The sequence below is a fragment of the Wyeomyia smithii genome, chromosome 3, assembly GCF_029784165.1.
Source record: "Wyeomyia smithii strain HCP4-BCI-WySm-NY-G18 chromosome 3, ASM2978416v1, whole genome shotgun sequence".
Lineage (NCBI taxonomy): Eukaryota > Metazoa > Arthropoda > Insecta > Diptera > Culicidae > Wyeomyia > Wyeomyia smithii.
The window spans coordinates 52,152,814-52,180,804 of NC_073696.1; the positions used below are offsets into that span (position 1 = coordinate 52,152,814).

At 37.6% G+C, this 27,991-nt stretch overlaps 4 protein-coding genes across 5 annotated transcripts in view; 2 read left to right on the top strand and 2 right to left on the bottom strand.

Annotated features, from left to right (window-relative positions):
- Window positions 1-7,763, top strand: part of LOC129726412 (thrombospondin type-1 domain-containing protein 4) — a 287,959-nt gene extending 280,196 nt beyond the window's left edge. Inside the window, exons 8-11 of the mRNA XM_055683060.1 lie at window positions 4,987-5,301; window positions 5,360-6,231; window positions 6,293-6,469; window positions 6,534-7,763. Of these exons, the coding sequence (XP_055539035.1) occupies window positions 4,987-5,301; window positions 5,360-6,231; window positions 6,293-6,469; window positions 6,534-6,890 (1,721 nt within the window). The 3' untranslated portion in view covers window positions 6,891-7,763. The remainder of the gene's footprint in view (window positions 1-4,986; window positions 5,302-5,359; window positions 6,232-6,292; window positions 6,470-6,533) is intronic.
- Window positions 7,764-7,779: 16 nt separating this feature from the next.
- Window positions 7,780-9,270, bottom strand: LOC129726413 (probable transmembrane reductase CYB561D1). Of its 2 annotated transcripts, none has more exons than XM_055683062.1 (3): window positions 9,073-9,270; window positions 8,806-9,004; window positions 7,780-8,746 (listed from the first exon to the last, which is right to left on the bottom strand). In XM_055683062.1, exons 2-3 carry the CDS (start codon window positions 8,995-8,997, stop codon window positions 8,228-8,230), a joined length of 711 nt encoding a protein of 236 aa, XP_055539037.1. In that variant the 5' UTR covers window positions 8,998-9,004; window positions 9,073-9,270; the 3' UTR covers window positions 7,780-8,227. The 2 variants fall into 2 exon arrangements, with proteins under 2 accessions (XP_055539037.1, XP_055539036.1); XM_055683061.1 differs by having other exon boundaries at window positions 8,806-9,022.
- Window positions 9,271-14,236: 4,966 nt separating this feature from the next.
- LOC129727252 (small nuclear ribonucleoprotein-associated protein B) lies at window positions 14,237-15,442 on the top strand. The gene is made up of 2 exons (XM_055684870.1): window positions 14,237-14,419; window positions 14,674-15,442. The coding sequence occupies exons 1-2, from the start codon at window positions 14,417-14,419 to the stop codon at window positions 15,286-15,288; spliced, it is 618 nt and encodes a 205-aa protein (XP_055540845.1). The 5' UTR covers window positions 14,237-14,416; the 3' UTR covers window positions 15,289-15,442.
- Window positions 15,443-15,452: 10 nt separating this feature from the next.
- Window positions 15,453-17,639, bottom strand: LOC129727251 (uncharacterized protein KIAA2013 homolog). Its single transcript, XM_055684869.1, has 3 exons — window positions 17,349-17,639; window positions 16,824-17,295; window positions 15,453-16,763 (listed from the first exon to the last, which is right to left on the bottom strand). The coding sequence occupies exons 1-3, from the start codon at window positions 17,518-17,520 to the stop codon at window positions 15,536-15,538; spliced, it is 1,872 nt and encodes a 623-aa protein (XP_055540844.1). The 5' UTR covers window positions 17,521-17,639; the 3' UTR covers window positions 15,453-15,535.
- Window positions 17,640-27,991: the final 10,352 nt, after the last annotated feature.

Sequence of the window (27,991 nt, forward strand, 5' to 3'; positions counted from 1 at the left end):
TAAGAAAAAGTCCTGGAAATATATGGTCTTTGGCAAAAATGTGTGTTTTGTGTGCCCTAACAATTCTTCCGAACAACACTTTCGTATAAAATGCAACTAACAAAAGTTAAGTACTAAAAACTAACTTTTAAGTAAGTTCCATGTTATATACTTTATAACTTTGTACCGTAAAAAGATAGGATTTTCATTTGTTCAACAAAGTTTCATATTTTTGAATTTATTTTTAGTATAGTAAACTTTTCAATTTCATTGGTAATTTGCGATTTTGCGGGCCATTCATGCAAACAATTGTTCCGAAGACACTTTTAAGCTAGGATGAAGGTAAAAGGCGCTATGGAATTAAGTTCCACTTTTTGTCTTATTGGACCACTGTGCACTGAGATGTGCGTATGACTAGATTAAATTGCATCACATTTTCTCGGAACAAAAAGGACTACGTCATCAGCATAACTAGGGACAGCGGTAAATCGTGATTTCGCGGAAGCCGCGAATTCCGCGAAATCCAGCATCGGCCGCGAAATTATCAAAAATCCGCGAAATGCCGCGAAAACCAACAATACGGACAAATCTTAAGATCAATAGGCACCTCGATGGCAACGGCTGGCCTTTTCCTACGCAACCAATAAGATGGAATAGTACTACTGCTCTCTTACAACGAGATTTTGTCAGCCTGGGTTGAATTGTTTTTGGACGGTTCAGTTACTAGATCCTCTTTGAGCAAAGATTTTGGCGATAGGGGACCTGCATGATAAAATTTCCGAGTGTGCGAAATCGAAGTTGCAAGATATACCTACTTAGTTCAAGTAGCATGCATTTTTGCATTTGAATAATTTTGGTAAGTATTCGAAACGCGGACGGTTTTTTGAACTTTTTCTGTTGGCAAATAAATATTTATCGATTCCTGGAAACTCGATAGATGCGGAATGCAGCATGAGTCAGAATAACTGGAATAATACGTGCCTGCCGACACCCAAATATGATTTAAGACAATTTGACACAGTAATCCGTACTGCAAAGAAATCATGAATCGTACTGTTAAGTTACCGTATATTAAATTAAATGAAACGGTTTTTTTCATTGTTTTCACCAAAAATGCACTTTATTTGGCGTTTTCTAAAGAACGGGTTGCCGCGAAATTACCGCGAATTTTGAATATTTTCTATTTTGCCACCCGCGAATTTTCAACTTTTTTGCCGCGAATTACCACTGTCTCTAAGCATAACCAATGACTTCATAGCCTATCTGCGATAGCTTGCTTAGAAGAACGGCCACCACCAGCAACCATGGCAGTGGAGAAAGAAATCCTACCTGAGGACACCCTTTCACTGCCTCTACTGTGCCAAACGTATCTTCCAATGCAGCTATGATCTTCCTGCTCGAATGCATTGCTTCAATGCAGCTCATTATAGTATTGTCGACTCATTTATTTTGTAGAGCCATGCAAAGGGCGTGGTGTCAAAAGCTCCCTGAATATCAAGAAAAACGCAGACCGCTGGCTATGTATATTTCAGTGACTTCTCGGTATTCGCCACTAGACAATGCAAAGCGGCTCAGTAGACTTACTGTGTTGATAAGCATATTCATGCTTATGTAAGGGTAACTCCTTCAGAATTTCGCTGCGGAAGTAGTTGTCCGTGACAGGACAGGAAGATTGAAAGTAAATTGAAAGTAAGGTATTCAAGCAGGTACTTACTTCGTGTGTTGACATCCGAGCTACCCCAGACTGTGTGGTGCGCGTTGGCATGATATGTAGTATATGTAGTAAGTAAAGAGGCCGGAATTGAGAGGTGACATCCATAAATTACGTAGCCCAAAAAAGCTTCTTTTTTTTGCATCTGACGGTGGCAATGCTCGCTTTCGAAATACATTTTAGAACAAACATGTCAAATGAGTACTCGCCACCACGACGTTTTTTTCCCTAAAAGTATTTTGACATTTTTTCTAGAAATGAGGATTACGCACTTCATGTGCCGAGATTTTGAAAATTATTCATATGACTGATCCTGTAATAATATTTCTCAACAGAAATAGCATGGAGTAAACAAAAATTAGCCAAAATAACATCGCTGCGTGAGAGTCAATTAACCGTTTGTTCTTTGTGCAAGAGCCGATGATCATTTTACATTTACAAGCGAAAGCCTACTGCGACGCACACTAACAAAGCGAAATCTAATAAAAGTTTTGACCATATACAAGCCTGCTTGTGAACTTTATTGTGATTAAGTAGCATAACTCGAGATGCAAAGTAAATAACACATGTTTTGCAAACTCTGCTTTGCAAGGATTTTTGCATAGATCGAAAGGTAATCGAAAAGGAAAACCTTAGTGCTACACTCTGCTATTGGAACTCGTCCTTCTGTTTATTATACACAGACTCCACGGACAACTGTTAAGTGTACAGGGCAGTTGTGGGGCTGGCGCACAGTGGTCGGAGGCCGTGAAAAACCATTGTTTTTCACGTCAATATTTTTGATGTTTTGCATTTCTTCGAAGATTCTTAAACTGTAAATGACCTTTTCTCAAAGTTTTATGACAATCGGTTGAGATATCGATTTTTAATCGCACTTTGAATGTTGCTATGTCAGGCAATTTCGATGATTTTCATGTTTGAAATCGCAGTTTTCAGCTTAAATTCAAACACCTGTAACTCCCTCAGTTTTGATCTGATTTTGATTCAACAAGTTTCATTTTGAAGGAACATTTATATACTTTTTGGTTGATTTCCAAGACTTGCCAAAAATACAACCAATTTTTCAATCGAGGTAAAACATTTTAAAGGAAAGCCAAAAAAAAAACATGTATTTCTAATTTCATTTCTACCGTACAATCTTGTGAAACAGTTCGAAAAGATCGGATAGCCACCAGTCAATAGGAAATTTAATGTATTTTTCACATTTTTGGGTCCCGTTTTGCATCGTTGCTCATAGGGAGATATTTTGAAAATAAAACTATGGAGACGTATGGTGGTCAGTTGTGAATATTCAGTTTCGTATATTTAAACAAAATGATTGACTGGGAAGTATACATGAAGTATTTCCAGTTGTCTCAAGCATTTTTATATTAATTTATAAACCGTTTTCAGTACTACAAGATGTATAAAGAGTGGAGAAATTAATTTGATGAGAAAGAAATATATCGTCTTTCATATTTCCAATGACGTTAAAATTAGCTACCGTCCGATCTCATAATTTTCCCTCAAAGACCTCTAACTTGTCGTAGAAAGATCTTGAATTGTTCAAACGGCGTAAAAGCTAAAAAATTTTCGAAATAAAATATATTGAATTATGACGATTTTTGCACCACCCTAATTCATGAAGGAGTACCCTCAGAACCAAACAAAAAAATACGATTCCGAAGTTTTTCGATGAAGAACTAGTAAGGGAACCACTCTTCTATTCATCTTAGCACCTATATTCTTATCGTCGCTTTTATTCCGCTCTTTTCAACGTTCTTAACTTCCGACTACTCGACTGAATAGAGAGGTAAAATAAAACTACTTTTACTTTAAAAAAAGTAAAGTTTACCAGTAAATTGGACAAATAAGAGCAATGAGATGACATCAGAAATCAGAAATGAGTTCACCACTTCAAAATTGTGATAACATGTAATTCCCAGTCATTAAAAAAAAACTTTTAGATTTTTTCCGACTTTCGTTCAGATACCTGTCATTGTGTGGCGCTACGATCCTACTGACACGCAGAGACAGTGGAAGCCAGAACGGTTTATTTGATTAAAATAGTATATTTGGCAAACGTGTATAAAAAATAATTCTATCCTCACCGTAAGACCAAAAAATAAGAAAAAACACAAAAATATAATTATAAATTGAATATCCTAAATAACGCGCTTTTTGAAAATTTGAAATTGTTTCAACGAAAACTACACAATATTACCTAAGCATTGAAAGTTAAACGAGCTTAGAAAAATAAAAAATAAAAACAAATTCTCCAATGTAAAAGATATGTCAATTTTTTTTGCAGTGTATATTTTTTTTAAGACAATAGACCATTTTACGAGACGTTTCTGAATTCAATTCATGAATGAAATTTTGACAGAGAGCTCGGAACCGCTGGCATAACGCACTCTACTATTATCTACAACTTTACCCAAGAAACTGTCCAGTCTGCACGTACGTTTCGTAATTCTTGCATCGTACTTCGTACTTCAACAACTTTCAAGCGCATCTTCTAGCCAGCTGATTTGGCTGCAGCGTGGTGTTTGGTTGTTTGTAGGCATGGTTACAGTTGTGTTTCTGGTGATATCGTAGTCCGAGAATACTCGATTTGCCCTTTTTGTTCTTAATACCTTCAACCTTCAGCTTCAAGTCCTAAGTTCCACTACGACGCGTCCCCTTATTCAATGTTTTTTGTATAGACCGCCTTGAGACCAGTATTCTCTATTTTTTGTAGTCCTGTCAATTAATGAGAAGTTACCTGCTCTGCTATGTGTTATAGTGGTTGTCTTCCCCCAGAATAACTTTCACTTACCTTCTTTATCGATCCTATTATCAACTCAAGGAAGTTATTGGAAGGAATAACGTGCTATGGGTAGATGAAGTTTCCGAAGAGTTTAATCAATCAATCAATCAATCAATCAGGCTTACGCTTCTCTCGCGCAGAAATCACCAAGGTTCACCAAATATCACTTTTCTACCAAGCATATTCATAGCTGTTTCGTAATTGGTTGTTTCATCAATTACCCGAGTATTACCGTGGAAAAGATGATCTCCAGATTCTTTTATTTATTTATTTACTACAATTTATCAGACAGTGGTTTTAATAAATGAATAAACAAATAACAAGTAGCTGCAACATCAGATGGTTCTTGGTATCAGCAACAGAAGATGGTTCTTGGAACAATTTAATATACTAGTTTATATTACATCCCCGCATCCCAAAATATTTCTAATTCCAATATGTACAAAAGCTCTTCCAATCTTTTGAACTCATTTTTCTGAAAAGTACGTATTCTTTCATTTCATTACAGCCCTCAAAACATCAGACCAATCACGATTTATCATCAACGGTGACTACACCATTTCACTGAGTGGATTCTACCAGGGAGCCGGCACTATGTTCGAGTATCGCAGAATAGATGGCCTCAATAATGGATCCACCAGCAGCTTCCGCAGAATTGAAGGCGTTACCGAGTGGATAACAGCCCCCGGGCCACTGACGGAGCCCATAGAGTTGTACCTTCTTTCGCAGCAGCCCAATCCCGGTATCAAGTATGAGTATCTTATGCCAATCAACACAAACCCAACCGAGGAACAAGGATCCGTCGAAGACAATCGGGTTGATGGTGAGTTGACAAACTTAAATCTAACTTACAAACATTAGCTAAGTTTCTTTTACCATAGGAATTTCAAATGAAATCTCAGAAAAAGCGAGTCTTCGTGTACCGAAGCACCGAACCATCGTGAACACTACGATTCCGGTGAGTACTTCTAAGCCCCTTCGTAAGCGCAAATTTCTATGGAAAGTGATAGGATTCGGAGCATGCAGCAAGTCTTGTGGTGGCGGTGTTCAGCAACCAGTAATCAAATGCGTCCGCGAAGCACCAACCCGCGTATTCTCCCCAAAAAGATGTGCTCATCTAACACAACCATCGCTGAATGAGAATGTATTACGATGCAATACTCAGCCCTGTCCAGCTTATTGGAAACTATCAGAATGGAGCGCATGTAACTGTGAGGAAAAGCTAGGCGACAATGAAGTCTTTAAAAATCGTGAGGTCAAATGCGTGCAGGAACTGATTTCTGGTATAGTCATTCAAGTCAGCAGTGGAGCTTGTTTAGAAGAACAACCCACTTCGGCTGAGCAGTGTGAATGTGTCAAGAATCACAAACCTCCACAATTGGAGACTAACAAACATCGCCCAACGGTCATAAACCACCATCACAGTCATCACCACAATCACCATTCCATTAGCCACAACACTCAGAATGACATGCAAAACAGCAACGGATATGGCCGACAGAGTTTGGACACCAGTCGAGTTAATCAAAAGGTTGAGCCGAAGAAGTCTGGTGTTTGGTTGACAGCCGACTGGAGTGAACGATGTTCCGCAAACTGCGGTGTTGGACTGCAGACTCGTTCGATATTTTGCGACCGAAGTACATCAGTCAATGCCGAGCGATGCGATCTACGATTTACACCAGATACTACAAGAGAATGTACCAGTGATCGTGCTTGTGAGTTCGGAGAATGGTTCACCGGCCCGTGGGGATTGGTAAGCAGAAATTCAATCATAAAATTGTGCTACATAAGTTATTAATTAATTAATGTTACAGTGCTCTGGCGATTGTTTCAATCTCACCAAATCTCGAACGGTTCTGTGCATCCGAAACGACAACTTTGTACCGGACAAGGACTGTGATGCGACCGAACGTCCGAAGTCTTTAGAACAATGTGACATCGAAACGATTAACGACTGCAAACCAAGATGGCACTACTCGGAATGGACTGAGGTAATTCTGCTGGATGCGTGTTTGTTGATAAGTAATGCTTCATGGTAACCTCGTTTTTTCACAGTGTTCCAAAACATGCGATGGCGGTAATCAACGCCGGGTGGTCAAATGTCTGGAGTTCAATCTGCGGGAAAAGATCATGCAAGAATCGGCCAGCTGTCGTTACGCAGATCGTCCAATAGCCTATCGAGTTTGCAATGAGGATCCTTGTCCTACTACGACTTCGACCACCGCTACGACAGTGATCGCGTCAATGGAACCGTACGTGGACGGTCGTGAAGATATCGCTCAGAGCGATGCTGGCTGCCGTGACGATTTTCCCAACTGTAGCATTGTCCTCAAAGCCAAGCTCTGTAGTTATGCGTACTATAGCCAGGCTTGCTGTCAGACGTGTCGGAATCGATCGAACGAGTTGTATTAGGTGGCTTCCATACAGGACTAACGCATCACACCACGTGATGGTGTAGTCAGAGTGAATACTAGTGAATTGTAGCGATTGTATTGATTTTAAGTTATTACTGCCCTTTTAGCAAATAGAATTTTTCTTCACAATATTTTTTTTCTCCAATATTTACAACTCTAAATAATTTATCTTTCATAAATTAGGAAAATCTGCATTTCGAAATATTCTAATTACCACAAAGCTGATTTTTGTTCAGATTTATCCTAGTTAACAGAGTTGCAGTTTCGAACATAGATGAATCAAACAGCAGTGCATTTACATTTCTTGAAGAATAATATTTGATAAGTATTTAACACTAACTAGAGATAAGCATTAAGATCAAAATGACTGTGACGAGTTGAAGCAAATACCACGATTGAATAACCCCCTAATATTATGTACTACGAAAAATTCATGTTGCCCAAAAATCACAAAGCCAAAAGGAGCTCTAGGTTGTACATGTATAGAAGAGAAAAGCACAACCCCACAACTGCAAGTTACATACTATTAATGCGATGTTTCGACAGCGAAGAATGAAGAAAAAAAAACGAACATTATTCTCATCGTAGTGTTTAAGTGCCATCCGAGAAAAACTTCTGTAAGATATAAGAAATGGTAACCCAAATCATGCAGCAGAGAAGAAAAAACATATTCGTTCGTTGTTCACTTTTACAAAGACATCTGTAAGCAACTCCAGCAGAAATGAACACCCAAAAAACTGATACATTCGATTTGTCCCGTCGGTGAAAATCAAAAATTACTTGTAAAATTGATGCAGCTAAACGTCTAATGTGTAGAATGTGCAGACGTGATTGGTAAATTTCAGAATAAATAAAACAAAAGAGAACAAAACATTAAGGACATTTATTTACTAATGACAAGCCTGTTGAAAGTGTAACCAAGTAGGAGCCTGTGAACCCATTTTGTTCGTTCAGTTACTGACGAACGGCTCATCTTTCATTTTTTCTAGCAACACTATATATTCAATCAGTTTGAGGTAAATAACTTTTTCTAGAAGTATTGCAGAGCCTTACGGTCTTCAAAAGAGTTTTCTCCAGGAAAGCTTCCTGCAAATATCATGAACAAAAGAGGCAACTGGATATCTCTGGTTACAAATTTTGAAAGAGTTAATTTTCCCATATAAAATGGTATGAAAACCTAATCCCCCTAAACCCTAATAGCTACGGCAGCAAATTTCTTCGAAGTCTAATAAAACAACATATTTCATGTAAATACGCCTCTGTTTTACTTGTGTGCTACAGTTGACATTCTAACGTGAAGCGTGATATTTTGAGATTTTTGCAGCAAAAAAACCGTTACCTGATATTTCGAATCACTGAAATCATTCGTATAATAACAGTTTCTACAGCACCTGCTATACTTAGAATTATAATCAAAATCACAGAAGCCTGCAATGCAATAACCAGTTCCGGTGTTGCATTAACTTGAAAAATCCGTTTTTTAAAACCATACCACAGTGATACCATTCCAGTTACAAAGCAAACTAATCCAATTATTGTATGTACAGTCTTCAAATATACTGGTTTAACTCTCTGGCGCAATTCGATCGCGTAAAGTGCACCCAAACCATTACTTATACTAAGTATCATAGCAATTAATGCTATCAATCCTAAAATTGAATGGGTTTGAGAAAAATGTGATTTATTGAGAACACCACGCCAGTAGAATTCCAAAGCTATGCCAACGATGACGCATGCGCTGCCCACTACTTGTAACAACCAGTGACCAGTCCGACGCTGAGGTTGTGTTAGTAGCTGGCTCCATGTGTTATCACTAGAGAGAAGCAATATGGACTCAGCCATTAGCACATTAAACTGTCAACAGGATCAAAAAGTTATTGCTATTCATGTTATCAATTATCAGGTTAACAAACCCCGAAAACGCAAAGAATCACGTGCCAGGTGAAAATCTTCTCAAGCCCATTTTTCCTGCAAATCCACATCGTGTACAGAAATGTAAGTCCAATTAAAACATGATTAAGGATGTTCAATAGCCGCTTCAATGTTTCTAGATTGATACTTTTCGGCGTTGTAGCAGGTTTACTTTCAATTGCAAGGTTCTCCATCGTTCACCTTAGTTGGTTAGATTCACTAAAAAATACTATACTTATTAAACATTACGAAAATTAAAACAAGCTTACCAATCGTATGCCTTTTTCAACCGATCTAAACCAGAGAATTAGCTTTCAAAATGCAATGCTTGGTATGATAATATTTAACATAGATAATTCGACTAATCTGCGCTCAGTTTAACCAGAAACAGAGAAACGCATGAAAGCTGGAATGAAGCTTTAATGCATTATCACCCGACGAACCTATGTGAGACTGGTGCTGTTTCGCTGACTGAATTGACAATGCGATTGTTCAGTAATTTTTCTTTCACTGTTACAGCGTTGGATGATGCTACGTGGAATAGAAGAACGATGGAAATCAATTTACCAAGTAATTCCAAATTCTCTCTACATTACGGTTTAATGAGCATTATTTGTATTGAGATTATGGAAAATCCAAGCGCATAAGTTGTTATTGTTTTGAATGCTCGAATCATCCCATTTCAAATGATACGGGTTGCAGAGGTGGTTAGTTTGGGTGTACAAGCTCTTTTTACTATTTCTTATTTTACGTAATCATTTGTCAGATAAAAAATGGGGTATTCCGCACGCCGAATGTAATCCCCGATCTTTGCTTTGAAAACGTTGATGACATCATTCAAATTTTATTCTGCAACGTGTTGAAAATAAGGAATAATATTATTACGGTACAACAGAATTTTTCGGCAAAGTGAAGCATTTTTTTCCGTTTTTCTCAGTGGGACACAATCGCAGAGAATAATTTCCCTAAGAATTCGGTAGTTTTCTTTCAAAAGATAAATTATAACCTCGGTGAGTTTAAGTAAGTAGAGAAATTTATTCATATTGAGTGTTAAATATTCTTGATCGCCAGTGTGGCATTAAGCAAAACATTTAGTCTAAAACTACGTCTAATGCTTATCCTCAAAACAAATACAATAATATTGTATTTACACGATTTTAAACTACACTTTTTCGAATTCCAGCCGTTTCTTACGTATCCCGGACGAACACATACGATTCGCATAAATTCTCTAGGATTCCTCACATTGGATTCCTGAGCGTCCTTGAAATGGATTCCTGAAAAAGAATCCTCAGGAATACCCTGTATATGGCTCTAGGATTCTTGAAATAAGAATCGTGAGTGGGAATCCTCCGGATCGTGTTTGCGATTCCTTTCACGATTCCGTCACCGAGTTATAGGTATCCTGGGGATGGATTCTCTGCATGTTAAGGGATCTGTAACACAGCGCTACAATGTTGAACTTGCGAGTCTTCAATTCCACGGAAAACACGCGGAAACTTCCTAAAAAGTTGAAAGATCGCCAGTTCCTTGTTCCAAGTATCCAATCGTTAGCCCGTTTTCGTTGCCTAGGCCGATTGTTCCGGTCCGTAATTAATGTTTTTTCGTTCGTTGCTGTTGTTTTTCAAGAGTGCGGACTTGCAAGCAGGGTTGCCACATCTAAATCTGTGTTTTCCCTTGAAAAAATCTGAGCATCTGTATCTGGAACAAAAATATCTGTAAAAAAAATCTGTATTGTTTAAACATAAAGGTCTTTGTATTTTTTAAATTTTTATGGTACATAAACAAAGTTTTTAGCTTAGAACGTGTGAGGAGTTGAAAATATGTTCAATTTGCTTATTATTTAATTAAATAAAATTTGGATTGTTTTCAAAAATTAATGTCAATTTCGGAAAATCTGTACTTTTCGACGAAAATCTGTATATCTGTATATACAGATTCTGTACCGTTACTTCGGCCAAAAAGAAGGCCAAGAGAAAAAACTGAAAAGGCTTGGGTTTGCCTGTGGACTGTAGAGCTCGTTATCGAGAATTATAGAAACATAGGATCTCTCTCGTAGTTCTGGATCGTTATCCAGAACCAATTCTGATTAGTTGACGCTCCTAAATGTTAGGTTCAATTCCTAACCAAGTCCAGAAAATTTTCGGGTTGGAAACGTTCTGGATGAGCCTTGGATCAATGTTATTGGAAAATCGTTTTTTTTTTATTTATTTTCAAATTATTGGCATTCTATTGAAGGGTTACTATGTCTGTATTAATAACCAGTCCGTTAATAATTTGTCAACTGGTTACATTGTATGACTCTATATAATATCTTACTTAGATAAATCGACCAGCTCAAACCGATGTAAGGGTATGAGGTGGGACCATCATCATCATCATCATCAAAAAAAAAATCTGTAAAACACAAACTAATCTGTACATGTGGCATCCCTGCTTGCAAGGCCAGCGACCCACCCCACTATGTCGCAAGAGGGCCATCGTAGTGTTGATGTTTAGAGTCCTGGGCACCATCAGCCTTAACCAACCAACGAATGAACAAAAACCGCAAAAACTTCTTCAGCAGTTTGAGAGTGTTCATATTTCCATTCGAACGTAATGAGTCCTATTGTTAATTCCTTCTTAAAGAGATACTGGAATTTACCTGTACTATCAAGTTATCGGCCAATTACACACTTAGATATTACCACCGAGCACGGTAAAATTAATTACCGACATTTCAACAGCTGAGATCTCGGTAAAAATCTCGGTAATACATCTAAACACCGAGATTCTGTAAAAGCAAAAAATCAAAAACCTGTCAAACTTTAACGAGGTTCTCGGTAATGTTTACCGAGATACTCGAAAATTTCAACTGTCAACTTATTACGAGAACTTCGGTGAAATTTACTGAGGTACGTGTTTTGCGATTTTTTTATTTTTCAGAATATGATCAAAATGATTAAATATACAAATTAATTTATTAATTTATCACTCAACTGATTCAAGTAAACACAGCATTGGTACAAACTGAAGATTTGTATTGCATACAGGAATTAAAGTAACATCCATCACTCTGCAACTTCCATCCTGTGAAGTGAGTTGATAACCTATAAAATTGGATGAATAAAGAATTAATCGTTATTTTTTTAATATTCTTTGCAGCAAAAAACAAGATCTGAGAAAAAATAGTGTATACTTACTCAATATTTTAGTTAATCTGAACATTGCAGATTTCTCTATAATAATAATCAGCCGCAAAACCTGCTCCTTTTTTTCTAAACCGGAACACGAGAAAAAATTGTTGGTGAAGCACGCGCTATTTTGACAGCTCAGTTTTTCGGAATCTCGGTACACACTTACACACTCAGTTTCTTTTACCGAACTCAGCAATCTTTTTAACGAGTTCTCAACAGCTGAGCCATCAGCAATCTGTTCAGCAATTTATTTGCTTGACGAGTGCTCGGTAATTTTTCATTCTCGCTGAAACGTCAATCATAGAAGATAGCTCAGTAAAAATTTACGAAGCGTTCATCAAAAATTGCTGCATGAGTCGGTATTTACAAAGTTTCTTTTACCGAACTCAGCAATCTTTTTAACGAGTTCTCAACAGCTGAGCCATCAGCAATCTGTTCAGCAATTTATTTGCTTGACGAGTGCTCGGTAATTTTTCATTCTCGCTGAAACGTCAATCATAGAAGATAGCTCAGTAAAAATTTACGAAGCGTTCATCAAAAATTGCTGCATGAGTCGGTATTTACAAAGCTGACTATTCGTAACAAATTACCGAGCGTTCTGTAAACGTAAAGTTTTTTCATGGTTATAAGAGATTTTTTGTTCGACGAAATCTCAGTTGAAGGTTCCGAGATTCGGTATTTTAGATTACTGAACTCGGAAATTGTCGGTTCACGGGTTTTTTTCGGTAAACAAATTTACGGTATTCCGGTAAACACGTTTGGTTTGCGATTTCTCAGTATTTTTTTACTGAACAACAGTAAACTATAATGTTTTCAAGTAGTATACGGTATTTTACTTTACCGAGAAAACATAATGCAGTTAAGTGTGTCCAAAACGCAGTTAGTTATTTTTCCTCAGAAATAGGCTGACCAGACGTACCGTTTTGAACGGGACAGTATCGTTTTTTCAACTCTTTTTAACCGTCCCGTCTTTTTGCTATTTTGTACCGTTTTAGGGTACTCCTTGAAAAATTCTTAAATAAAGCTTTGTAAATTTTCCATAGTGGAAAAAAAGTTTCCAAGCAGCAAGGGTTTTTTAATATCACTGAGTACATTTTGTGCCCTCCTGACAGTACCGCACCACTAGAAAGGACATCTCCTATCGTGAACTAACGAAAAAGTCGCGATTGAAGATGAGATCATTATAATTATTAGTCAAAATCTCGAGTGCCACTGCAAAAAAGAGTGTCAAATTTTAGGACCATACTGCAAAAAATCACTTTCTACGCAAAATTTATCAAACGCCTAGTATCGCACAGGATCCGGTAGGTTCATCAGGGCCTGGCAAAAAAGATAATCAATATGGTGGTCCCAGTGGCTCTTTTAGTCCCATTGCCCTTAAGGCATACAAAAAAACGGTTCATCAGAGCAACGAATTCTGCATGCTTTTAGTAAACATTTCCGGAAATCAATCTTATCATGTGTCCCGATTTTTGAACCCATTTGTCCCGTTTTTATCTCGAGAAAAGCTGGTCAGCCTACTCAGAAACCAAGAGCTTTATTTCTCAAACCCACCAATAATACCATTGTTAAGATAAATGGTGGGATCTTAAATTAATCTAATCTAGTTAAATATCTAGAGCTAATTTATGATAAGTCAACATAGCTGTGATTTTTGATATTTCAAAGAGTGTTGAGCTAATGTGATAACTTAAAAAAGAACTCTGTAGCAAACAAGACAGGCAATCATAATTATAGTTTTTATATTGCAATCAAGTAGTTAAAGAATGCAGCAACAAAATGGCCGGTTGGTTGAAAACAGCCATTATACAAGGCAATCCTACCTAGGATACTCAGAGTATTGCTAATCTACCTAATGCGAATCAATTTAATAACACCAGTTCAGTTACTTTTTGCTTTTAATGAACTTTAATGTCACAGAATAAGTTACCCTTTGATGACAGTTACTCTGAAATTTATCCCACAGTTGATTTCGAACGTCAAGTCAAGTTTTGTTTTCTTCTTACGCTTCTGGTGACCAGGGGTACCAGATAAGAAGATTCGTCTGTAGAAAGGCAGAATTCAAAGTTCATTATGCAGATTTTAACTATGCCGTAAATTAGGAAGACATGCTTTTAATGCATTTTCTTTACCTTGTTAAATAAGCGTAGCAATGAATTTATTTTGCTGTTAATTTCTATTCTCAAAGAGATTTTTTTTTATTTTCTCATATTAATAAAAAGCAACTACTTTTGTTGCACAATTTCTGGCATCTCTTCTCATTTTTGTGACAAGCACTGATGGAGTTTGGATTTTTGGAATTGCTTCTTAAATACCGCCTCAGATATACATACACTCGTTACTGCAAATTGAGTATTCAAACAAAGTTTTTACGGATATCTGCAGAAGTAGCATATATTTTGGATTTTAAGAAGCGTTGTTAGTGCTGACAGTCAAAATGGTAAGTATTTTTGTGTTGCTTATCCCTAAATAACCACCAGCTTGGCTGTGCGTTATAATCGTTTATGGAGGTTAGAATTTTGCTCTCAAAATGGCAGTATCCTATACGTTTTGTTTAAATAATGCAAATAACTGAAATTTGACGGCAAATAGATTATTCAGTTAAGTTCGAACAGATAGGGCACTGAAATGGGTTGTTATTTGTCTATAGTTCACTACTGAACAGTTTTACAACCATTTTATTATTATTTACAGACGATCGGCAAGAACAACAAAATGATCCAGCTCCTGAACTATCGGGTGCGGATTGTTTTGCAGGACTCACGTACCTTTATAGGCACCTTTAAGGCATTTGATAAGCATATGAATCTCATTCTCGGGGACTGCGAAGAGTTCCGCAAAATTAAACCGAAAAATACTAAACTACCGGAAAGAGAGGAAAAGCGCGTCCTTGGTTTCGTGTTGCTACGAGGCGGTAATATCGTATCGCTAACAGTTGAAGGTCCACCTCCACCAGAAGAAGGTCTTCCACGTGTTCCAATTCCGGGTGGTGCCCCAGGACCTGGTATGGGACGCGTTGCTGGAAGAGGAATGCCAGCCAACATAGCAGGTGTTCCTGCTGGACTTCAAGGACCAGTGCGCGGCGTAGGTGGACCCTCACAACAGCATATGGCACCGGTTGGGCGTGGTGGACAAGTTTCCGCTCCACCGCAGATGAGGCCGATGATGCCAGGAGGACCACCACCCGGTATGATGCCAGGACCGGGTGGAATGAATCCCATGGCCGGTATGGCTCGTGGTGCACCACCACCAATGCGGGGGCCTCCACCAGGTATGATGCGTGGTGGACCTCCACCCAGACCCTACTGAGTGTGAAGACAAGCTACCAATTTCTAATTTAATATTAAGATCACAATTGTCATTTTCACGTATTGTACTTCAAATGCAAATAAAGCTGCTGAGTTCAAAAGAGTGTTATGTTTTGTAACTAAATACAAAGTCTACGGCAAGGGCAAACTAATAATTTAAGCAGGTTTCATTCGGGTCTAATCGTCACATTTATTTCAAACTTGTACATATTAAACTAACAAAATAAGACCCCAACGGCTTCTCCATTTTACGGCTTACTGTATCGATATCTCATTTTATCCGGAGGTTCACAGTATTCCTTCACTATCAGCTTGCAGAGGAATACATGAAATACAATGATTATAACGCAAATTGAAACCCAGAACAAGGTTGGGAGCCCACCCAATGAGTGGCCATGTTTATGCAAAGCAATCACGTGATGTTCATGGGCTGGAGCTTCCACAACTTCTTTCACATGGATTGCGTGTCGCAAGTCTTCCATATGCGCTTTATCGGAGGTGATGTACAGAATCGAAGTAAGTGGTTCAGTTAACTTCACTGGAAATAAAGTACGAGTAGGACCCAATTGAATGGGCATGTCCAAACAGCCGGCGTCGCAGGCGTAATAACTTCGGTCTGAACGGTCCAGCGCTACAAAAAGAACAGCTTTATTGTCGTCTTGCACAGCAATCGAAACATTCACGTGAGTCATGTTTCCGTAGTTAAGTCGACGGAAATCGTAATCTCGGTGCAGAAATTTTGGATGTATATTCAGCTCTAAGTGTTGATTACTGAAACGAAAACCACCAAAGCTGAGTACCATTGCTTGAATAACTCCGCTAGCTCCGGCTTTGAGGAGATTATGACAACCTTGCTTTTCCAGCGTCAACATCCAAGAGGCAACCACGTTGTTCATCTCCTCCAGGCTGCTCATTTTTTTCCACAGGTTTTCCGCCTGCAATGTATGATAGCTATCATAGCAGCCTTCAGCATATGTTAACGCCTTAGCAATATCCATCTTTCTTTGAGAACTGCTCAAGTTCTCAAACTCGTAAGCTCTACTGTGAGAAATGACCGCATACATAGTTGCGTTGATATCATTTCCGTTCAAAGTGTTCTCCGCCTTTGATGTACTAATATGGAAACTTGTTTCCCATAAACTATTCCAGACTTTTACGTGATCTTTTTTAAGTGCGTAATAAGCATTATGTTCTCCATGTTCAGCCGCCAGTAATGCTTTGTTCATTGCATCGATTGCATATTGCTCAGTTAATTCTTTCTGCGTTGAATATTTCTCTCTTTGAATAGGCTCTGAATAATTTATAGCCAAGAGCAGTTCAAGCTTTGTGGTTCCTCGTTTTTTCAATGTAACTACACGAGACAGTTTTCGTGCAACGATCGACACTATTCGGACACGTTTATCTTCAGAAGTAGCGGTCATATCAACTAATCCAGTTATAACTTGATAATCCAAAATTGATGAACCATGCTGAAGCCTGTAATGAAATAGTAGGTATTTGAGTTTGATTGCTATAGACTAACATTTGATAACATACTTAATATTTTTAGTAATAGCAGTTGGCCAATCGGAAATTCTCGGCACCACCAGTTCAACATCCACCAGCTGGTTTCTGGTATTGGTAATCTGCACTTCCTGTACCAATACCGAGGGAATAGTCCGGTGAGCATAGTATTGATAAGAGGCGAAATGACCCTCTGGAAAACACTGAAATCGATGCACAATTCCACTTGTGTATTCCACAACAGTGGCCTCCCGGTGCATTTCAGAGCCGCCTGCGGCAACGCTTACAATAGGATGATAATTTACAGGCTGTAGCAAAGCTCGGCCTTTGAATATGTTTAGATGTGCATCCGCTTGGATTTCTAAGCCGAAAAATCCATTTCCAACGTACGGAATTGCGTTGTGCTCATAAGAAAACACTGGTTGATGTCGTATGTTGACATTATACTCCAAGTTTTGTAAATAGAAGGGCGTTAACCGGTCATCCATACAACGAATTGTGTTATCTAAGAGCAAACGAATTGAATTCGGTTAAACATAATTATTTCAGGTTAATTACCTTTGACCGGTTCACTACGCCCGAAGAGCCATCTCAGGAAGGAAGGTCCGATGTAGAGGAGAAAAATAGCTACAATAAATAACAACAGGAACAATTTCCGATAAGATATGTTTCCGTCGAAAGTGCGCTTCAAACGACGCGTGAATTCACTGGTATCGAATTTTATATTCATGATGAAATCTCACTAGTGTAGTTTCGACAAGATTTGCAAACAGTTAACGCGAAATTCCATGTTTTTTGTCGTAATAATATAGCAGTAAATTTTTTCACTTCTATCTTACTATTCTTGTTATTTTTTTTTTTGTTGATGTTAGAAATGTCAAACTATCTAAACAATAACAAAAAATTTCTCCCTGTGGCTGAAATTCATCAAATTCCGTGCAACAGGCCCCAGACGCCCCAGACATACTAGTGTGAAATCCTCTACCAAAATCCTACCTACCTCAATTTTTGAAATCTTTCATTTTGGTAGGTGGAGAAATCGGGTAGCTAAAATCCGTATTAAAAAAAAAATATGTTGTGTGAACTTACCTACACGGTAAGAGTCGAAAACCCATTAATGGGTATTGTTGTACCCATTTTTTTCTGTCATATACGGCTGTCAAAAGAATGGGTAAATTTAAAAATGTGAATGGGTAAAATTGTACGCATTAGAAAGACATGTTCTTAGAGAAAAAAATGGGTCACTTGTTTATCCATTAATGGGTGAAAAAATACTTCAAGCATCGTTTTAATTTGCTCTGTCGATTTGTTCACACGCGTTACTTCTACGATCTGTTTTGTTTATTATTAGTCAACAATTGCCATGGAAGGACTTTAAAAGAGATTCGATACTGCGTCGTTTAAGAAGTTGCAAGGTAAACAGTATGTTATATCAAGTATTGAATTTTACAATGTGAGATTTTTTTTATATTAGGTCTAGAATGTTCACTCTCCGTCTGGTATTGGCTTTGTTGCAGAGAATAGCGATTCTGACAATTGATGATAGCAGATAAAATACTCCTGTTTTCGTAAATAAGAATAATTTTTGCATATAATTAAAAATAATTGATTTCACTTTCACTTCTTTCCATTTTTTTGAGTGATAATCACAAAGTTTCCGTTTATTTAATAATGGGTAAAATTTCACCCATTTCCTTGAGAAAATTCATTTCTCAAAATGAGTGATTTTGTACCCAGTTTTTGACGTTTAATCGGTTTTCCCGTTAATGGGTAAATCGAGTTTACCCACTAAATGGGTTGGCTCACTTTTTGGCGAAATGGTTGAAAAAATACCCATTAATGGGTTTTCGACGACCGTGTACACGGTAAGAGTCAAAAACCCATTAATGGGTATTGTTGTACCCATTTTTTTCTGTCATATGCGGCTGTCAAAAGAATGGGTAAGTTTAAAATGTGAAATGGGTAAAATTGTACGCATTAGAAAGACATGTTCTTAGAAAAAAAATGTGTCATTTGTTTACCCATTAATGGGTGAAAAAATACTTCTAGCATCGTTTTAGTTTGCTCTGTCGATTTGTTCGCACGCGTTACTTCTACGATCTGTTTTGTTTATTATTTATCAACAATTGCCATGGAAGGACTTCGATGCTGCGTCGTTTAAGAAGTTGCAAGGTAAACAGTATGTTATATCCAGTATTGAATTTTACAATGTGGGATTTTTGAAGTAGAATACTTCTCTCAGGAAGTTCGGCTACATAGGGATGTGAAATGAAAATCTAAAACTGAATAAAGTGAGAAATATGTCCAATTTCAAATGCTAATAAATCGGTTAGTTTTCGATGGATTTCCTTCGTTTTTGCAGCAATCGATTAGAAAATTTTCTAAGATTCCTACCAAATGCATGAAATTGCAATTTTATCATTCGAACTATTGTACTATTGAAAATTCTTAAGCCTTGTCAAAACACAAAATTCGACCTCTGATTGGTCGTTATACCGCGCTTTCCCAAGCACGGTCGGCAGAGTTATGGTCCTAGTAAATTGGGAATGCATCATTTGGCCTATATAAGAGCTTCATCAGATAATAAACAGACATTTCATCGGATATTAAATTGAACAACTGAAATTTGAAGAACACAAATGAATATTTGAAGAGTTAATATTTTCTCGTTTTGCGCTATAATCCAAAGTTAATTATCTTCATCTACATACATACTCTGACTATTATTACGTGTTTGCGTCGCTTAGTGTTTGGCAACGGTCATGCAGAACGCAAATAACGGTGCGATGCGATTCGGCAAGACGAAATGTGTTGAAATGTATAGCTCTACTTCGCCTTAGAAAGAGCTGTACATTTCACCACGGTAAGGCGAATCGCATCGCGCCCGCATTCGCGTTCTGCACAACCGTAGCTTTTGTTCCGTTCCTGTTTAATGATTTCGTATCAAATGTGCATATTACAATTCGGCAGCACTTCAACTTCTCATTTGCACAAAATTTAAAAATATTCAATGGACTTCATTCAAAATATCAAACAAAAAGAAAATACAATACTGCCAATGAACGGTCAACGTTTATTTACTAGAAAACTCGAACAATAGGTTATTTTTGTTACATAAATTCAACCGTAAAAGAATTTCTGATCGGTTGATGCCAAAACCTCGAAATTCTGAAAAGAAATGACTGATATATAAGCGCTCAAAACCTGGCCACTTTTTGTGGCTTTTCTTGTAAAAGTATTCTACTTCAACCTTGCGGTCGTGGCTTTGCATACAACCTTCCTGTGATTTTTTTTATATTAGGTCTAGAATGTTCACTATCCGTCTGGTATTGGCTTTGTTGCAGAGAATAGCGATTCTGACAATTGATGATAGCATATAAAATACTCCTGTTTTCGTAAATAAGATTCCATTTTGCAAATAATTAAAAATAATTGATTTCACTTGCACTTCTTTTCATTTTTTTGAGTGATAATTACAAAGTTTCCGTTTATTTAATAATGGGTAAAATTTCACCCATTTCCTTGAGAAAATTCATTTCTCAAAATGAGTGATTTTGTACCCAGTTTTTGACGTTTAATCGGTTTACCCGTTAATGGGTAAATCGAGTTTACCCACTAAATGGGTTGGCTCACTTTTTGGCGAAATGGTTGAGAAAGTACCCATTAATGGGTTTTCGACTCTTACCGTGTACCCTATTCCAGCGACCAAAATGAAATATTTCCGCTACAAATCGCTTGTAAACTAGCGCCTTTCGAAAAGGTGGCTGGTATTACAACTAACAATTTTGGTAGATAAGATTTTGGTAGGTAAAGTTCGATTTTGTGTATTCACCTACCAAAAATGCCGTTCGCCACCTACCAAAAATATGTCATGTTAATACTCTTAGAAACAATAACAAGTGTAGTACATTTTCATTGGTACCTTATACATAACTCTGGTTTTTCTACATACTTCCTACTTGGCCAATTCTCCCAACGAAGAAATTATTCAAACTATTTTTAACAGTTCACTAAGATCATAAGCTACAAAAAAATGAGTCATTTAGGGAGTTTGATATATGTGCGAACAAATAGGCTAACATTTTTCATACTTGGCTAACACTATCGTGAATTTTAGGTCTCCCAATGCAAAAATAATTAGTAGCAGGTAGTTGAGACAATTATGTAACTATGATATTTGCTTATGATTAAATTTATGAGAGGGGGGGGGGACTGTTAAGCGTTACGTAATTTTAGGAAAGGGGAGTCACATAAACTTTATTTATCGTTACAATGGGGGGGAAGGAGCCGACATTTGAAAATTGCTAAATTTGCGTACCACGGCTTATTTGTAAAAGTTAACTTAGATTCTAAACTACTTATACAAGCTCAACTCATTCTAAACTACTTATACAAGCTTAACTCATTCTGGGAGTTTGATACTTGTGACCATGACAGCATATGTGCGAATTTATAGGTTTTCCCACATTTTTCATACTTAGCCCACGTTATCGCTATTTCTTGAGGTTGCCCAAGATTCTAAGCTGCTCAAATACCATTAAGTCATTGAGGGAGTTTGATATTTGTGGGTATGATAGCATATATACAAATACATTGGTTTTTCCACATTTTCATACTTTGATTTTTCATAATTGCAAAAATTTCCTAACGTAATATTCAATCAAACAATTTTCAAAATTTGGCTATCCTATGTCATTGAGGGAGTTGGATATTTGCATAAGCATGCTGAAAATTATAATTTTTTCGACATTAAAGCAAACTATAGAGCAAGAAGAACAATAATGTAAACAACGTATTTTGTGAGAAAACATTAAAAGACGTTTCACCAGTACTACTATTGAATATTTTCCCTTTCAAAATGTTTTTTTCCACATTTAGACATGAATAAGGTAAACCTCATAGCATTTGGTCATATAATTTCACCCCCTCTCCTTCTGAAAAATGTAGCAACAGATAAACCCCTCACTTTTATCCTTAGAAAAACGAACAAAATTATACGCTGCGACACATAAAAATAAGTTTTATTTAAAAAAAATTGTTTTAATTCACATTAAAAAAAAACTGTTTTAATTACTTTTGGCTAAATCACTATCACTTCACTAGCTGGCCCGGCGATCTTCGGACCTCTTAGGAGGGAACTTGCGCGAATAGGGCTGATTATTACTTCTACCAAAACGAAATACATGATGGCTAGTAGAGAGCGTGGTCCGACAGATGTTGGTGCTGGGTTGGTGTTAGATGGGGAGCCTTTTGAAGTAGTCGACAAATTTATTAACCTGGGTACATTAGTGACATGTGACGAGGCTATTCGTGAGATAAAAAGGTGGAGGGCAGCTGCAAATAGAGCCTTCTACGGATTGCGTAACCAGCTGAGGTCCCGTAGTCTGCAAACCCGTACTAAACTTGCACTCTACAAAACACTTATTCTTCCTATGGCCATCTACGGCCATGAAGCATGGACGTTGAAAGAGGTCGATCGGCGAGCTCGTGGAGTTTTTGAGCGTGGGGTTTTGATGAACATGTACCAGGTGTGCAAATCGGCGGATATAATTATGCGGATAAAACACGGCAGGTTGCAGTGGGCTGGGCATGTAGCTTGAATGCCGGAAGAACGATCAGCGAAGACTATATTTAGTAGAAATCCCGATAGAGGCCGTTGAATTCGACGTAGGCCCCGCACTCGTTGAGTGTGGGCTGTCGACAAGGATGCCCGCGAAATAGGTGTTAGGGGAGATTGGAGGATAGCAGCCCAATACCGAGTGACATGGCGACGTATTCTGGATTCGGCATTGGATCGATAATCGGTCTGTTGTCGTAAAAGTAAAGTAAAGATTTTCTTGAAACCTCACCGGAAACACGGTTCGGTGAAGATAGTGCACCTGCGTTGCAGTGCACGTTGTCCTTGCTGCATCCCGCTAACGTAATGCGCATGTCGTTGGAAGAGTTCAAGCGCAAACCCGAAGCTTTCGTAATTTTTTACGAAGTTGACAATTTTGTTGGAGAGGTGAAAGTCTGGTATCGACATTGCAGCACCATGAGAGCAGACTGTAAGAACTTAGAACAGCTGGATCTCATAGACCTGCTAGCGGAAGACCGTTCTTCCTTGCGACTGAGAAAGCAGTTAAAATTGCACTTGCTCTACCATGTACAACATGCACGAACCTGGCTGTGGTCAACAATGATTGAACAGCAGTTGAGTGCTCTCTGCTTGCTAAGTATTCATCGGCAGATGGTTAACAACAATCGTGAATAATTAACTACTGGAGCGATTTGCGGAGGATAAAAGGAAGATGGTTTTAAATAAACGACAATGTTATTGTTATTTTTCTACGGAAGGTTTAGTGTAAATTAAATTACAGTTTAGTTCAGTTAAGTGTTAAAAAAAATGAAATTTTCTGTTGATCAATGATATATCCAAAGGTTTAAATGAACTTAAGAGTTTTTTGACGTTGGACTAACGTCTATATCGAAGTTAGGCACCTGAATTTGAAAATCTAGTAATTCAACCGGGGAAAACCAGGGAAAAGTGGTCAGGTTTTGAGCGCTTATATATCAGTCATTTCTTTTCAGAATTTCGAGGTTTTGGCATCAACCGATCAGAAATTCTTTTACGGTTGAATTTATGTAACAAAAATAACCTATTGTTCGAGATACACTATTGAAAAATTGAAAAATCACATCGATTGTCTAAATCATACCGAGCAACCAATCACCACCTCTCTTCACAAGCACAGTCGACACTAACGGATACAACCGATCTGACTTTGTAAACAGTCTCGCACCTACAACCAATAACAAGCTTGCTTTCGGTAGCTGCAACAGGTGTTTCAACACCGTTTTAAAATGCTTCTTTTATCATTACCACTGAACAGATTCTAAACACCAATGGCTTGATTGATAGGGGAAATATTGCGCAAGATTGTCATATAATAATTTAAATATGTTTTCGATACTAAACTAGTTAAAAGTTGTGTTAAAAGTCGTGCACATTCAACCAATCACAAGCTCGCTTCTTGTTTGCTCGCGGATGGATTTTTGCTTTGGGCTATATAATAGCCTGTGTCGTCTCATAGCAAGTGGAAGGCCTCATCAGTTAACAAGTGGAAGGCCACCAGGCCGGTCTTGTATAATCAGCAGTGGTGGCTGATTCCAGCGGCCAAACTGAGCTGCAGCAGAACCAGAGCGGTGGTATCAGGCAGCAGCGGCGGAGGTAGTGGGAAGCTGCATTTCTTCATTCAGTTCGGTTCTCCTTCGATCTGAGTTGGACCCCACCAGCGGTAATCCAATTCAGATATCGTTGGGTGAAAACTGCACGAAACTGCCAGAACTGCCAGAAACTGCACGAGCCAGCATCGCCACTAGGAAAGCTACCGCCATTTAGTGTGTGTGCAGTGTGCACATATAGCGTATGTGCATCTGTATTGCTATGACATTTGCGATGATAGGGATGGCGCTGTTGCGTGTGTATGGCTAGCTATAGCGTGTGTAAGACACTAGCATGTGTAGCATATTATGGCTATTGCGTGTATATCTTCAGCGTGTGTACGGATAGTTATAGCTTGTGTGTGGATAGCTGCTGCGTGTGTAATGATTAGTTATAGCGTATGTATGGATAGTAATAGCACATGGTTGGATAGCTTATGCGTGTGTATAGATAGTTGTATCGGATGTATGGAAAGGAATAGCGTGTGTATGGATAGCTTCGGCATGTGTGTATAAAAAACTATAGCTACAGCGTGTGTATGAATAGTTTTAACGCGTGTTTAGATAGTTATAGCATGTGTGTGAATAACTATAGCGGGTGTTTATCGAAGATTATTATTGTCATTGAAAATATTAAAATGTCTTAACGAACACAGTTGTGAATTTGATTTTACAGCAGCGTTTTAACTTCTTCAGCCAGTCTTAATTCATCGAGGAAAAATTACTACCTATGAATGATCAACACTTATTTACTAGAAATTTGATTTAGATCAAAACGGGTTCTTTTGAGTATCATAAATTATTGGTAAAAAGAGTTGCAAGTTTTCTCAATGAGCATTCATTAAATTTTCGTTTTTGTTTCTCGGTGCGCGGTTTTGATTTTGTTTCTCGCACACAGAGAACAAACTTGTCGCTATCGTGAAAAATAACAAAACAATTAGAAATGCTCTAAATCACAACTGAAGAAGTTAAGATATTATCCTGTCACTCGCCCAAACCTTGATAACAACTACCGAAAAACGTGTGATTGAGCTCTTGCTATATTGAGTTATTGAACCAAACGTTTTTGTTTTTCAAATACATGAAGTTATATGCTGGGCTGGAACTAACCTAGCATGAGTTTTATCGATTAAATGTCAAACAATTTTCAAATTTGAAATTTTCGTTTGAATCGTTCTGGGCTCCAATTTCAGATAGTTTCGTAAAGTTTGCTTTTTGCTTAGATAGGAAAATTTTACCAATTCGCTCAATTAAATGATTGTCTTGGTAGTGCAGCAAACAAAGGGTTGATTCGAATATGTATGAAATGACAGCGATTAAATAAAAGATATCCATTCTTTTAGTATATATTATTATTTATAACGTTTTAACGTCTCAGCATTCAGAAATGCACTGTTAGATAAAATTGCAGCAAATACTAGAGTTGCAATTCTCTCTATTATTTGTTTTAATGGAATATAAGAATATCGTAGTCCAACGTCATGCGGTCGTGTCTTGAATACCACCCTCCTACTTTTTTTACTATAGAATTCTATTCGAGGTTGGACAAAGAATAATCAACTTTTCCACTCAAGGACAACTTTTCACTGATTGCTTTGATGTAACAACCACTAAGTACTAGTATTCTATTCTTTTTTTTTTTTCAAAATACCATTATTTTACTTCTAAAATTTTGGAGAACTTCAATTTAAAAGTGGCGTCTGGAGTCGAGTTTTGGCTCCTGTGCATCGACCAGATCATTTTGGGCATAAAAACATCCACCTGTCAAATTTGGTTTTACTTACTTGGTTAGGCCTCGAGATGTGCAGAAATTTGTGTTTCATTTGTACGGAACCCCTCCCTTCCAGAAGTGGAAGGGGTCTCGAACTATTTTAGTAACCTATCCCGGCCCCTGAAACCCCTATATAAAAATTTCACGCCGATTGGTGCAGTAGATTCAGAGCCTATATGGATCAGACAGACATACTGACAGGACTTCATTTTTATATGTTTAGATTCACTTTTGGCTGCATTTCATATGATGTTTTCGCTGTGGATTGTCATTTTCTGCTTTGAAGGATTTGTCTTTTAATACAAAGAGAAAAGTTATTTATTCAACTTCGTTTGAACTACGTCTCTTTAGAAAACACAGAAAATAATTCAAGGATTCGAATAAAAATCCCTTTACTTACCACCCTTGAAAATAAACGAACGTCTTGTGATCTACACTATTAAAAGCACGTGGAAACAATGATTTTGGGTTTAAAACGGATTGTGTGTTTGAAAGAGTAAGCGGTTGTTTATGTGCTAGAAGAGATTTCAGGATTCTGAAAAATGCAACGAATATGGATATTTAGATAGTGTATATTTTTTCTGCAAAAATACGGCCGTTTCAAAAAATGCTACGTCATATACACCAATTAGAAAAAAATAACAGAAAAGATATCTTAAAAAAAAACAATTTCAACGTTATCCCGTCTTTGACTGCAAGAACAACGTCATCCAGGGTTGATATTTGTTGACACTCTTGAGTGAAAGTGAAAAAAAGCATCCTTAAACGTTATTCTTTCACAATCCTTTCAGAATTCTCCCTTCCCGCTTTTTGCATGAAAGTGAACTGTCAAAACACCTCATTATATTTCATGCGATGGAAGCAAGACAACAAAATCAGGTTATTAGTTAACGAAGATTGTCAAGGCATCGGTCAGTGTCTGAAAAAGTGTTTCGGCGAGGTTCATTTTGGTTGAGTGGACTGTTTGTTTTTTCTTGTCGCTTTGAAATGAAGATCATTTGGTTCGATTTGTCGTCAAATTTTATTCCGTAACCGTGAACGATGCGCGCGATCTATTTCATCTGAGTACAACAGCACGTTACTAGGACGAAAATCTAGTGTATCTGAAAGAGTACTGCGATCATTGGAAGTGAAAATTGAAAATGATTGGCTGTAATTTTTAAAGAATTTTGCTGGGGAAAATGACTTTTATCAGCACTGACGCCATCAGATTACTATGATTCTAGGCTGCAATAGACAGCAAATTCAAGTTGTTGTAGCGTCGTTGTCAAGGCGGTTATTAAGCAACTAAACGCGTGATAATGACTCACATACCTACAATGTGAAATTCGTTTTCACTGCGAACTATAGTTTTTCAAGTGGTACACAAGAAGTGTAGTTTAAGTGTATTACCAGCTAGCTGTTTCATCGCAGCGGATCCGCGATTTGCCATTGACAGATGCTCCAGATGCTATGTTATGCGTATGAAAAGTGGCGGTGATATGCTATCTCGTTTACCCACACGCTGAGATGTTAGTCTTCGAAACATGGCGGGATGCCAGCCCAAGTATAGATGACAGTTCTAAAAGGTTTGCTATTCACGTAGATGCATTAGTATTATTGAGCGTTATGAACTTTTTCCAATTTTGTATGAAATTTGAAATGATTATGCATTTTAAACTAAACTTATAAAACATACTTTCCTGAAAAGTTATAGACATGATGTTGTAACATGTTTTATTTGTGAGAAATACATAAACATACTGGGATTTAGGTAAAATATGCTGTTTTTCATCATTTTGCCGGTAACCTTTTTGCACTTTTCGTTTTTGAAGTAGAATACTTCTCTCAGGAAGTTCGGCTACATAGGGATGTGAAATGAAAATCTAAAACCGAAAAAAGTGAAAAATATGTCCAATTTCAAATGCTAATAAATCGGTTAGTATTCGATGGATTTCCTTCGTTCTTGCAGCAATAGATTGGAAAATCTTCTAAGATTCTTCCCAAAATAAGATAATTGTAATTTTATTATTCACACTATTGTACTATTGAAAATAGTCAAGCCTTGCAAAACGAAAAATTCGACCTCTGATTGGTCGTTATATGCTTGCTTCCCAAGCACGGTCGACAGGATCATATACCTTGCAATTGAAAACATGCTATTTGGCCTATATAAGAGCCTGCTCCAGCCGGAGCCGCTCATAATAGTTCTAGACAGCGACAACAGCAGTTGTCCTTCCTTAGCAGC

What these genes read in the sequence shown, in the direction of transcription:
- LOC129727251 (XM_055684869.1), bottom strand. Translation starts at nt 17,520, where the DNA reads ATGAATATAAAATTCGATACCAGTGAATTCACGCGTCGTTTGAAGCGC. An exon ending in GCGTAGTGAACCGGTCAAAG is followed by an intron (nt 17,296 to 17,348) that starts GTAATTAACCTG and finishes GTTTGCTCTTAG; the next exon opens with ATAACACAATTCGTTGTATG. An exon ending in GCTATTACTAAAAATATTAA is followed by an intron (nt 16,764 to 16,823) that starts GTATGTTATCAA and finishes ATTTCATTACAG; the next exon opens with GCTTCAGCATGGTTCATCAA.
- LOC129726413 (XM_055683062.1), bottom strand. Translation starts at nt 8,997, where the DNA reads ATGGAGAACCTTGCAATTGAAAGTAAACCTGCTACAACGCCGAAAAGT. An exon ending in TGATTCTTTGCGTTTTCGGG is followed by an intron (nt 8,747 to 8,805) that starts GTTTGTTAACCT and finishes TCCTGTTGACAG; the next exon opens with TTTAATGTGCTAATGGCTGA.